At 38.9% G+C, this 13114-nt stretch overlaps 1 protein-coding gene across 2 annotated transcripts in view; it reads right to left on the bottom strand.

The window, feature by feature from the left end:
• Positions 1-226: 226 nt before the first annotated feature.
• The window catches only part of LOC112160673 (A disintegrin and metalloproteinase with thrombospondin motifs 7), a 177891-nt gene continuing 165003 nt past the window's right edge, over positions 227-13114 (bottom strand). For both annotated transcript variants that reach the window (XM_024295388.2, XM_024295387.2), the window contains exon 24: positions 227-4383. In XM_024295388.2, the coding sequence (XP_024151156.1) occupies positions 4244-4383 (140 nt within the window). In that variant the 3' untranslated portion in view covers positions 227-4243. The remainder of the gene's footprint in view (positions 4384-13114) is intronic.

Below are 13114 nucleotides of genomic sequence, written 5' to 3' on the forward strand. Positions count from 1 at the left end.
GGGTAGATGCAAATAGAAAAAGGAATTAACTTTCAATGTGAATTATCAAATGTGAAAAAAGACTGTGGGCCCATTTTTGTTTTTTAGACACTGGCTATCCAACTCAAAGGTGTTAGAGCTTTTGGATGATTTAGAGTCTAATTACCACGATGGTGGTCATGGTAACTAGAACTGAAATTAGGTTTCTCTGTCCTCCTCTTATCTCATACATCATATTTTTACGTAAAAATGTTTTTCCCTCCTTTGCTCTGTGCTTCACTGCACTTAAACACTAGATTTAGACTGGTCTGTCACATGTCAGTTAGTTAACATTTTCTCCATTGCATCTCTGGTTGTGTTCCCTTGCTTCCAGAGGAGCGACTTGTCGTGCCACCCCGTATCGACTAGCTCATCTAAAACTTTGGCAATAGGGCCCCGTGTCCTCTCCTTCCTCACTAAGTCCTTATAAAATGCACATTTTGTGTCATAACTGTTTTTTTTTATTTTTGTACTTCCAAAATCAAAGTTTTGTTAACATCACCTTAAACCTAAAATAACATTTTGTAGACTTTTATTTTGAAAGCACAATAGCAGCTTTTATTTTGAAATCCAGACTTGTTTCCCATTTCTCTGGTTTCTTACTAGAAAATCAATCTGTCAATGAACTGAAATTAGAACTCCTTATAAAGCTTGTGTTGTGTTGTGGAGAGATGGACGTCAGACGCAGAGATGATATTCCGATTGATTAATGATCAATTTTTTTGTGTTAACGCACCATAAATTGTCATTTCTACACTGCTGCTTGCTTCCATTACGGTTGGTGGAAGTGATTTAGTCTATCACTTCAAAATCCTAAACAAACTACACATGCAACCTGAGACAGGAGGTGCAATAACACAGATGGCCTGATGACTCCTGAACCAACTTCTATCATTAATCCCTCTAAATAATAATAAAAAATGGCTAGTTTTGTGGGGTTGAATTCTTTAAAAAGATGATCAATATATTTTTAAAAGCTTCTCTTAATGACAATATATTTTAAAAAGCCAGCTGAAATGAAAGTAAGTTTTTATTTAAAAACCAAATTTGGGTCATAAGGATTTGAAACCCAAATAAATAAAACAACTGGAAAATTTAAAGCTGAAATATTGTTGTTAGGCTAAAAAAAATTAAAGTGCCGGAAACTTTCTTCAATTCTTATATAAACTCAATTGTTTTCAGCCCCAAATTTTCTGTTTTTACAGGGTAACCAAAGTCTACATCAACTTTTTCTGGCTGTTGACCTCTATAAATGTGACTTTAATAATGCTGCTTGTTGGTCCTCAACACATTTTTGACAATTTGAATGTTAATGTTTAAATCCTGTAATTATGGTCAAAAAACATCTGTGTGCTGCCCCCTACAGGTTGAAGCGAGGTATTACAGTTGAATTTTGTGATTGGTCAACTGGTTTGAGTCCCTCATCATTTCAGAGGTTTCATGTCATCATGCTCTCCAGCACTAGTATAAAAGCCCCGCCCATCTTTAAACGCTAAACACTGACAGTTGTGGCACACTCACACCGACCGTGGCCGAGGCGTCAAATTCGCGTCTGCCGCCTCTGCTTTGACGCCTGTCAGATTTACTGCGCAACGCCTTGACGCCCCTGCTGCGGACCAACCAACAAAGTTATTCTGGAATTCATTCGTTGCCACATAATAGAGGATGTTGAGCGAGTATTTTATATGTTTTGGAGAGCTCTACAAATGCATCAGCAAGCACATCGCTGTGTTTGTTTTCACCAGATCTTTCAGAGTCTCTCCGGGTTCTGTGTGCTTCACTTGTGCAGCAACAGCTGCACCTGAGGGTTGTTTCAATTGTTACTTCCGTCTGTTCATAACCAAAATCCTCGCATCAAGCCGCCATCTTGAATGTTTATTTCTACTCTTTGATCTAGTTGCTGAAAACATCACATTCCCAAAGCTGAGTTCCTGATTGGTTGACGCCGCCGAAAACGTGCCACGCCACGGCAGATCGTGTCTTTACATTGAATTAACATTGAAACTTGACGCCTCCGCTGCGCCTGCTGTGTTCGGTGTTTAAAGCATCACTAAAGTTCACCCATGACGTCCAGAGCTTTGGAGCTCACTCTGCGATGCTGATGCAGAGAGTGGCGGAGCTTGCTTGCTCACTAAAGCGGCCCTTAGAAAACTGGATGGCCAGCAGACAGAGAGCCGCTGAGGGATGGGGAGGCAGCCTGTTTGGGACTCCTGAACTTTATGGATTTTTTTATTTTATCAAGACAATACTAAAAAGAACCTTTAGTTACTTCCAACTTCCATGTCACTGTCAATCACAGATCCAGGCCACACCTTCCCTGCTCAGCCCGCTTCCCCAAGCCCCACCCTCCTTTTTTTCAAATCTGGGTGAGAATGGAGTCTGACTCAAACTGTCTCATTGTGTTACCCTTTAGGTTTCAAAACTCAAAATTTTGTTTGAAAACTTTTTTTTTCAGTTTCAAATCTGAAAGTTTCAGGTTTGAAACTTTTGGCCACTTTCTGGTGTGTGGGGGCGGGGCTAACATGAAGGACCAATCAAAATCCATAATTATGGAAAGCTCACTCAATGACTGTAGAAATGCAGAAAGCTTCATACTGTATTTTTTTTATTAGCTTAATACCAATATATCCATTTAAAGTTGTATTATTTGGGTTTCAAATCTTTATGACCCTGATTTGACTCCAAATTGGGCAGAAATTTATTTCACATTTCAGTTTCTGTTAGCTTGAAGGAAAAATTATTTAAGATTTCATCCTAGATTCCAAATGTTTTAGCTCTTTAGTAAAACTAATCTCAGACGTGATATGAGTGCATCCTTAATATAGGTTGGTTGCCATAGCAATAAAGCCCACAACAGACCTCCCGGTTGAGGTGAAGAAAACTGTAGATGTGAAAGAGACACTATGGTGGTGAGTGCAGTTTCCTTTGTAAGGATGTGCTGGAGCGGCATCACAGCCTTTTACCCGTTCAAACACACTGAACAAACACATGGAGATGGCTGCTTCTGTGTTTCAGGATGCTACAGAAACTCTGGAGATGGTAGAAAGGGGTTTTTCTTTTTTACACAAGCTGCTTAAAAACAACAGAAACCACCACAGTTTGTCTTCAGACTTAACTGCTAATGATTCAAATGCGGTTCTGGTAAACAGTGACTCCTAAATCTGGCCGCTCAGCCAGAGAAGAAAAGCCACTTACTGGTAAAGACATAAGAAGAGTTACTGCGCTCACAAAATCTTCCAAGCTCAGAAAAATGAAAATAGACTGCAGACAGGTGTCACCGTTCCCCATTGCTGAGTGCAATGCATGACTGTCTGTTTTGCTGGAGGTAGTGTAAGGCATCTGTACGGTAGATTTGTAATGCTCTGAGTAGCAAATGCTTCATTTTTCTGCTGCACTTTCCCGTAATGGCTGACTCTGTGGGTCACGTTTATTAATGGGCTCTTTCTACCCATGAGCAACAAAAGATTTTAGCGCAAAAAGCAGAACTTTTCAGCAGCTTAATGAGAAAAGAAGTTTTTTTCTCTTCCCAGGGGCAAAAGCTGTAATTTTGTGATGTATTTACTCAAATCATTAAGGTAATCTTTACCTGCAAAAACCTGCTCGTTACTTAAAGATGCTGTGATCTTTAAAAAGGAAATTTTTATCAAAGGGAAAAAGTCTAAGAATCTGACCTTACTTTGAAGCAGGGAGACCTTTGAGGAAGCACTCTGAATGCTGATTGCTTTTACTATTGACTTTTGTAACTTGTTGACTCTATTTGTTTTTTTTGGGGGGGTCAGGAAATAATGCAAATAACCTCAAATTCACGTGTCTAAAAAACAATTAAACAATTGAAAAGGGAAAGGGCTTGCAGCAAATGAATGATTGTTTTCTGTGTGACAAAGCATCTCTGCAGCACTTCTTTTTTGCCCTTCATAACACTTGTACCACATCTTGTCTAAATTACTGTTCAGCTGTCGGTTCAAAAAGCCCTAAAGGTTAGCGAGTGGTGTGTCTACAGCTGTGTTAAGCTCTTGTCTCTCATAACGCCATCATTTCTGTCAGACAGACGTCGTCAACTGTTGTGGTATAGAAGGTACAAATATTTACATTCTGTTTTTGCATATTAATGGAAAGAAAAATCTCATAGAATCTCGACAAGTCTAAGTCAGGAGAGGGCTCGGGGTAACAGATTGTTCTGTCATTGTTATCCTGCGGTGCAAAGATGAAGGATGGGAGGAGCGCCTCAGCGGCGAGCCGTGCTGCTGGAAAGCTGGATGCAGGTCTTGCAGCACTGGGATTGGACGTTGGAGAGGTGACAGCGGCGGAGCAGGCGGAGAGTGTGACAGAAACGAGGAGTCAGGCGGTCACGAAGACAAACTGCTTCTGTGAGGATGACAGGCAAAAGTTTCAGTTTAGTAAGCGTTAAACCGGGTATTTGCCATGGGTTTTTGAATGCACATTTAACTCATGGTGTTCACACTGAACAAGCAGGGAGGGACTTTTTCTTCTTTTTCTACTGCTTAATAGTGAGTGTCCTTCACCTACTGTTGGAAAAGGCTTGGTGTAAAATCTTGGAACAAATCTTTAAATTTGGGCACAAAACGGAAACAGTTTGGTTCATTGCCATATATATAGGATCCTTAAAATGGCGGATATGAATTACCATCATATCAGGAGAGTGGCCTTGATTTAAATTTATTTGAAAAACAGACACAGATGCCGTCAGGCTTGTCGCTGTGTCTGGGTTCACAAGATAAACCAAAACCATACGTCATGTGTTTTGTCAACACATTGTGTCCCCAACTCGTCGTTTTTGACGTGCTGGCTGTTTGTAAAATCAAGGGTCCCCCACCCTCGGGACGCGGTACCAGACGTGGTAATGGATCCAGTACCGTACCTGGACTCATCCGGTACCCAAACCCAATACCGGTACCCTAACCTGGCACTTGACACAGGAGTGAGGTTTATAATCAATAAATCCCTGTTGTGACAGTAAAATCTGCCCAACACAAGAAGCTCTCAGCCCACATCTGTTGGCTCAGCTGTTGGACAGGACAAGATACATCCACACCACCCTCTGCAGTCAAGTGCCAGAGGGTGGTGTGGATGTATCTTCAGAAGTGGAAGTGTGTACAATAAAAAAGGCCAGATGCCACAGCCAGGTTTTCTGCTATTATGATTTAATGATATTCAGCAATATGAATACTAAACTTAAAGTTTTTTTTAAGAGATTGCGTTGAGTATAACACAGACTGAATTTGAAGTGCTAATTGTAGCATCATCAGCTGCTATCTTATTGGAAAAAAATCAAGTTGTTCTGTCTTTGAAGTTTGGAATGAGGTCAGCAGAAATCAATACAGCATTTTCGGATGAGTAATAAGATTATTAAAACCCAGACTTAATCCCAATGAATACAATTTGCTTTTTTTGGATAAAAACACAGTCACCATCAGTGTGTGATTGGGTGACTGTGACTGCAAAGCACTTCTCGGAAGGTACAAAAAGTGCTATCCAAGTATCATTTACTATTTAAAAAGAGGTGAAAAGGGGCATTTCAGGAGACAGCTGGTCCAAACAAATGCTAATTTTGTATTGATCTTATAAAAAACACGTAGGTTGTGCAACATAAAGCAGCTCACTGTTATGCAGATCAGTTAAAGGATTAAATGTGAAAATATAAGAGCCCATTGAAAACCGAACAAATATCAATACACACCTGCATTTAAGTGTATTAAACAGGAAGGACAAACACAGCATTAGCCTGCTAAATATAGCCGACAGTGTAAAACGTATGAAAGGACTTTCAGCGCTAATGCTGCACTTTAGGAGAGAGCAGACTGTGAAGCCTGCAGGTTAATTTATTCCAACAAATACTAACAGATATTTCTGAGAAGAAGCCAATCTATGCAAATGTGTTTAAATAGTCAAAAGATGTTTTCAGAAAATATTGTTTGCATAAAAATGTATTCTTGAATGCTGAATAATAAATGGAGATAAACTGAATCTTAAAACATTTGCTGCACTTAATCTTTTTGAAATGCTAAATGACAGTAGAGCGGCAGTTGAAATGTATTTTTATTTTTTGTTTTCTCATATATTTCAAACACTCGAAAGACTCTTTCATTAATATATTTCATTAAAAAGAAAAATGGAACCAAAAAGACATTTTTGAATATATTTTATGCTCCAAGATAAATGACTCCCAACCTGACAGGTTCATGCAAATATTTGCATCCGTAATTACTTTTTTGTCTGGTGAATGTCTTCTCCTACACACACACGCAAACACACACAAAGGCAGCAAACAAATTACCGTCAGTTTACCATGAAAGATTTTGCTGGCCCTGCCATTCTTATGGTTGAATCTTCGAAACGCACAACCCAGTGCCAACACCATCTGCCATGCCAACAGCATTATGGTTACGTCCTCAGAAGCTGCTCAGGGCTTGCAGCTTCAAATCCAAAATCTCAGCTCCGTTTGCATCCATGTGCTAAACCATGCAGAAAACATCAACTGCCAGCATCTTGTAGCCTGACGACACAACACAATCACAAATCTGCAGGCGCTAGGATTGAGACACACAATATTAGAAAATGAATTATTGAGTTATGTTGGAACTTTTATTTCGTACGCTGTGTTCACACCGTACTCGGAAATGGAAGTTAAAGCGTCCACTTCCAATGAAAAGTCTATGTAAATACGCGTCAGCGACGTGAAGTTAGAGGAGGCAGATGAGACTGTGCCTCACCAGCAAAATACAGCTTAAAAAATGCATACATTAAATAAGATGAATATAATTTTTCATTATTAAAAATAAAATATTATTTTTTAGACATGACTAATCTTTGTCTGTGTGGGTTTTCAACAAAATTTTACTGTTTTACTATTGTGAATCAAATGGTGAAACAGCTACTCTGTAGGGTTCATATGTTTGTGAATCAGACTGATGACGTCAGTACCTCACCAGTCGTTTTGGACTCTATGTACAAAATGTGTGGCCATGGAAGGCACATTGAAAGTTAAACCAGTTGAACTTTGACCAAAAAGGGACTCGGACTTGGTAGTGACGTATGGGTGGTGTCCTTTTCAAAACACGGATGCACCAAACCATTTGAAAATTGATCATGAAGGAGAAATTAATAGTTGTGGTTTGTGCCCAGCTGGAACTATATGACACCAAATCATTCATATATTGGAGTAAAGGTATGAAATGAAAAGTTTGGAGCAAGATTCACAAGATTTTTAGTGCTATGACCTTTTGTACCAAACCCTTTCCAACTGTGAGTACCTGCGTTAGTATCAGGTAGCAACAGTCCAGTGCCGCCGATCCTACATGTTCTCCAACCAACCAGCCATTGAAGCTCTATGTTGGCCAAGCACACCTGATCCAGGTAATCAGCAGAAGATAAAGCAGGAAAACAAGCAGGAGGGTAGTCCCCAAGGACTAACTTTGGACCCCCCTGGTCCAGTGTAAACACCACATGCTAAAAGCACGTTCACGAACGTTTAGCATGTTTTTGTCCATGCATTGAATGCCTGGTGTGTGTGTGTAGCATTAATGATGCTTTAAGGGCGACAAGGGTAAATATTTACCAGCTTCTAGCATGTGCAGGGGATTTTATGATTTGCACAGCTCGGATGCATACAAGCGTGAATTAAACATCATCCGATAAGAGTCGCTGGACTCAAGCGGATGTTTGTTTTTCCGCTCACTTCCCAGATGCTTATGCGTCTGTAACCAAACCCTGCTGAATTATGATACACCAAGTAATATTCATTCATCTGAAACATTCAAGTTCAAGCTCCCTTTCCCCAACATAAGCACCCTCATATCATTTTATATCAGGAACTGCACTATGTAGTGGCCTGGCTGTCAATCATATTTCACTTTGCCTCCATTTCCAGGCAGTGAATGGAGAGGGAAGATGACTTGTGGGATCCACAAACAGAAAAATACACTTCAGCGCTCTCGGCACAGTAAACATCTGAGCCCCTATAATCACTGCTCCACCCTGTGGGTTCACAAAGCTTTGCATTGGCTTTGTGTGAACGGAGCTGAGTGGCAGAATCAGTGCATGGAGGATCTCATTTAAATTACATTCTCATTACAGAGACAGAAGGAGCAGGGACCTTGGTGGGAATTGCAGAGAAGCTTTAAAGGGCCCTGCTCGAGCCCAAGCAAATACTGAAATGCCTTTACCTCCTAATGATGCTTTAGAGCTTTAGTCAATGATGGTGAAAGAGTTGATGTCAGATGGGCAAATTGTGCTCACTTTAAATAGAGGTTTATGAAATAAGTTAAAATCAAACTCAGATGCTACGTTCACACTAAATGTGGGTTCTTTAGCATATGGAGTTCACACTGGACCGCCACTACTTGATACTACTAGTACTAGTACTAGTACTCACAGTTGGAAGAGCCTTGGTGCGAAATCAAAAACTGTACAAATATCATGAATCTTCTTCCATGCTTGTTCTTTCATAGTTCTATTCCAATATATGAAAGACTTGGTGTCATGGAATTCCAGTTAGGCATAAACTGCATTTATTAACTAGAAAAGTCGCATTACCTGCGATAATGCTAGTGTGAATGCAGTTTTGCTTAATGCGGTTGTTCTAAATCGCGTAAATTGCTTAAATTTGCAGTAATTGCTTAAATTGTATAACATGCATTAAGTGTTTAAAGTGTATAAAGTGTGTAAAGTGCTTAAATTGCATTAATTTGCACAAACTGTATTAATAGCTTAAATTGCGTAAAATTGTGTAGTTGTGTAAAGTTGTGTTAAATTTGTGTAACTTGTATAATTGTAAGAATGTGTAGTAAAAGCATGAATTTCCTGAATATGCTGGATGTGTAAAATTGCCTAAAATGCTGAATTTGCTTAAAATTTGCTCAGATTGTGTAAAATTGTGTAAAGTCGTGTTAAATTGTGTAATTTTGTGTAACTTGCATGAATTTTCACAATGCTGGAAGTACAAGCATGAATTTCTGGACATGCTGAATGTTTTAAATCGCTTAAATTGCATAAAGTGTGTAATTTGCAGGAATTTGTAAAAAAAATCCTATTAGTTATAATGGGGCTGAAAAAATGCACAAATTGTGTAACTACGCAAAAACTGTGAAGTGCACAACTACTAATAATACAAGCAGTAATGTCCTTAACGAGCTGAACGTTTTGATACCAAAATTGTGTAAATCGCATAAAGTGTGCTTGAGTTTGTACGTGTCAAAAAACGTACGGAAGAAAACGTAAATGAAGAATCTCAATAGTGTGAATGCATTGAATGCATTCACACAATTAGTCCTTCATGGTCAATGTTACGTCCTGCTGCTGCTTGACCTTTTTTCCATCCAGTCCTTCAGCTCACCTGGCAGGTTTGGTCAATGTCCCTTGATTGGTAACTGCTGGCTATTTAAGACAGATGAGGCCACACCAGAGCAGGCAGGGGGCAAAGCTGCAGGCTGCGGTTCAGTTGGAGTGGTGCTCGTTTGGTTTTTTCTCTTTTATCCTCTTTTGTCCTCAGCAATCTTAGACTGCTGGGTTTAGTTATGTTAGTTTGGGGTTGAACCTTGGTAGTCCTGATTTGCGGGCTTTGTTTGTTTGTTTTCTTTAGAAAGTTTTGGTTAGGCAGCCATTAGCTGGGAGCTACTGACTCCGATGGTCGACATTGCTGGGTCAGCAGTCTCCCTGACTTATTTCATTTTTGGTCAAGGTTCCAACTCTCTTTTGGTTTGTCTTTTTAAACCAACACCCTAATTATATTTTGTTTTTTTTCACCTCAGGACACATGGTTTTGTCTATTTAATAAACTGTGATCTTTTTATTTTTGCTTGTTATTGACCCCTATTGTGACAGGTACAGAATAAATCCATCTTAAGGTAAAGCCTTAGTCTCAACTGCCCTTCAGAGGGGATACGGGCTGTCTTAGGCAACAAATAGGTTAACCTGTATGGGGTGCGCAGATTGCCCATGAGAAATATCAAAGTCGTAGACCGCTGGTGAGCTCATAGAGCAAAAATATCCATGCACATGTTTTTCTACTGGCATGTGAGCAACAGGTCGCAATTATACTACACCCAAGGGTAAAGTTCGATTCCCGCCTTGCCTGGCCATGTGACGAAGTGTCCTTGAGATAGACACTGAGCCTTGCATTGCCTCTGATGGAAGGTTGGTGCCAGTATTTGGCATCACTGTGTAAATGTGTGTTAATGGCGTCTCTTAAGGTGGCCGTAGATCCTCTAGAGAACTGTAAGAGCACCTGCTCTCCCCTTAAGATGTAGCCGCTTCTCTCTACGACCTTCTACGTCCCAGACAACCCAAAAATCAGCATCACCTGAAAAGGTCAACCCCCATAATCATCATCAAGGCTCCTGCATGGGAGACATGCCCCTTCCCAGTGCATAGAGCCGACCAGGAGGACTAGGTTTTTCCAATATTGTCGGTCTTATGCCAGAAGTTCAGCATCCTTCATAGTAACCCCGGAATGACATCTGTCCGTCAATCGGTTTCGTAAGAAAGAAGTTTCCCCTGGTTGGGTTGTTAGCCATCTGCAGGACAGTTGTATGGTGGGGCTGCCACCTTACAGCGTTCTGACACGCTGCGGGTCTATGTAAGGTTGCATGTGACTAAAGCTGTGAGATGCTCATGTCTTGGAAATGTAAGAACAAAAACAGTCGAGCTCTGTTCTACATATTTGAGTTTACTTCAAACATTTACTTCAAGAATTTTCTTGTCAGCCAAGCATTTTCTTCCTGCTGCCCTTAAAGTAAAGCTGAAACAGAGACGATAAAACTGTGGCACCAATATTCCAGAACATTCTAGTACTTTGTGTCCATCTGGCCCCCATGGCTCGCTGTTAATCATTTCATAAAACACACTTTCATTTCTGGCTCAAACACTGACAAATTCTCTGTTTTGTGTCATTGTTATTGCTGGTCACAATCTACAACACTTAATCAAACATTTGTAATAAATTACTTATTTAATATTTCCTGTCCTTTCTCCCTGCGTGTCCTTTCGCTAATGTAAAGCTCAGGGTCGTCCAGGGATAGAAAAAGCGGAACAAACCACCCACACCTTCCTGTGGGAATCTCAGTGCAGGTGAAAGACGTTCAGATATTTCCAAGCAGCTAAAGCTTTTAGCAGACGGCTATTATGTGATAATGTGCCTAAGAGTGACTGCTCTCAAATGCGTCATTTTGTCATTTAAATCACAATTTCTACTTATGCAAAGAGTGTATAAAACCACATATTTACCATTTTATCTGCTTAAGAATCACTCGATCTGATGTGATTTTATACCAGTAAGGAATCCTAAAGCTGTGGACTGAAAACAGAAAAAAATAATAGATTTCTATGCCAGCAACAGAGCAAATGGATTGAAATACTTTGTGGTAATGATTTGTCCATGAACCCAGTTTGGCTTGTCCTCTTTTGAATACAGCTTTTGGATAAAAGCAAAATCCTTCAAAATAGACTTCTGTAATTCTCAGAAGCTGCATCCCTTTTTTCCTCAAAGCTGCAACAATGACAACAAACCTGAACGGCAATGAGGGAGTCATTTATTAATGTCATCTGCTACATTACAGCAGCTTAAACAGTGATCTTTCAAATATGCAACTTGGATCTCTTCTGTGGTTTGGGGAGGAGGATGCTTCCGTCTGCCGTCTGTGAAGGTAATATTTAGCTGAGTTCACTCGACAGCTGCTGCCGAACAGCTCAGCCTTCTGCTGCTGCTTCTGAATAATACACACTTACAGTAAAATATGTTAACCTTCGGAGGGAGCACGCCGGATGATTATCCACAGATGAGCTCACTTTCCTGACTTCTTAATACCCCATCATTGTTATTATCAAACTTTTTGAGAACACTTTTGTTCAAGAGATCACCAAAGAGGACACCGAAAATGACACCAAATTCTAATCTAGATTTTTTTTTTTTTTTATTATTTCACCGGCTAATATTGGACAAATATGCAGGAGTATTAGCAATTTATGAGCACAATTAAACTTTGATCAAAAGGATTTTCTTTAATATATGGATATATATTTGACTAGCTAAGTCATTTAAATATGGTAGAACTGATTAGGTGTATTTTGAAAATCCATAGTGCTTAAGAAGCTATATTAAAGCATTTGGGCCAAGCTTTGGATCACTCTGATATTAATCTACAGCCAACATACAGCTATGCAGCCAGTGTATAGCCTCACTTCCTCTTTCAGTAAAGTAAAAACTCAATAAAAAAAAAATTACAGTCAAATTTGATTGATATGTATTCAAAAGTTTACGTCCGCACTGTTTATCTATGCTTGTTTTAAATTAAAATCTTTTTATTTTCTTTTAATTTTATTTTAATGATTTGAATGATGATGAATGACATTTTTACTATTTCTTTTGATTGTTTCTTTTAATGCTTTATGTAAAGCACTTTGAATTGTCTCTGTAAATGAAATGTGCTATACAAATAAACTTGCCTTGCCATTGATTTTTTTTTTTTTGTTACGGTATTTGCCAGCCACTTAATACCTGCAAATAATTATAATATGAAATCAAACGCAAAATTGTACATTAAGAACATTTATTTTTAACCCTTTGGAACCTAGGGTCTGAAACTCAGTCTAAATTAACTTAATTTACCTCTGTATTTTCAAATTGGAAGACTACCTGCTTGCTTATTTGGTAAAATTTTAACTAGGCACAACCTCTTCTACATGACACTACCTTAATTTCATCATTTTTTCATGTTATAGTCACACACTAGACATCAAATCACAAAAAACCTGAAAATTCCATCTGGAAAAAAGGATTCATTTTGCTGTGGAAACCCCAAAAATGTTTAACAAACTGTTTTTACAACATAGAATTGACGTTTTAGGTATAATTTTATAAAAAAAACAACAAGAATAAGATTTGTCAACAAACTAATCAATATGTTTTTGAATGAAAATCCCAGAAAATCCAGGCTAAAGTCACAACAGGTAGCCCAAAAATAAAAAAATTATCTATTTTACATTTTCCTGGAATTCCTTTATTTTCTTTTTTTCAGCTTTTTCTTTTTTCTCATAAATTTTCTTTAGTGTGTTTGTGAAAAACAGTACAACTTTTTTTTTT

Source organism: Oryzias melastigma, linkage group LG3 (genome assembly GCF_002922805.2).
Source record: "Oryzias melastigma strain HK-1 linkage group LG3, ASM292280v2, whole genome shotgun sequence".
Classification (NCBI taxonomy): Eukaryota; Metazoa; Chordata; class Actinopteri; order Beloniformes; family Adrianichthyidae; genus Oryzias; species Oryzias melastigma.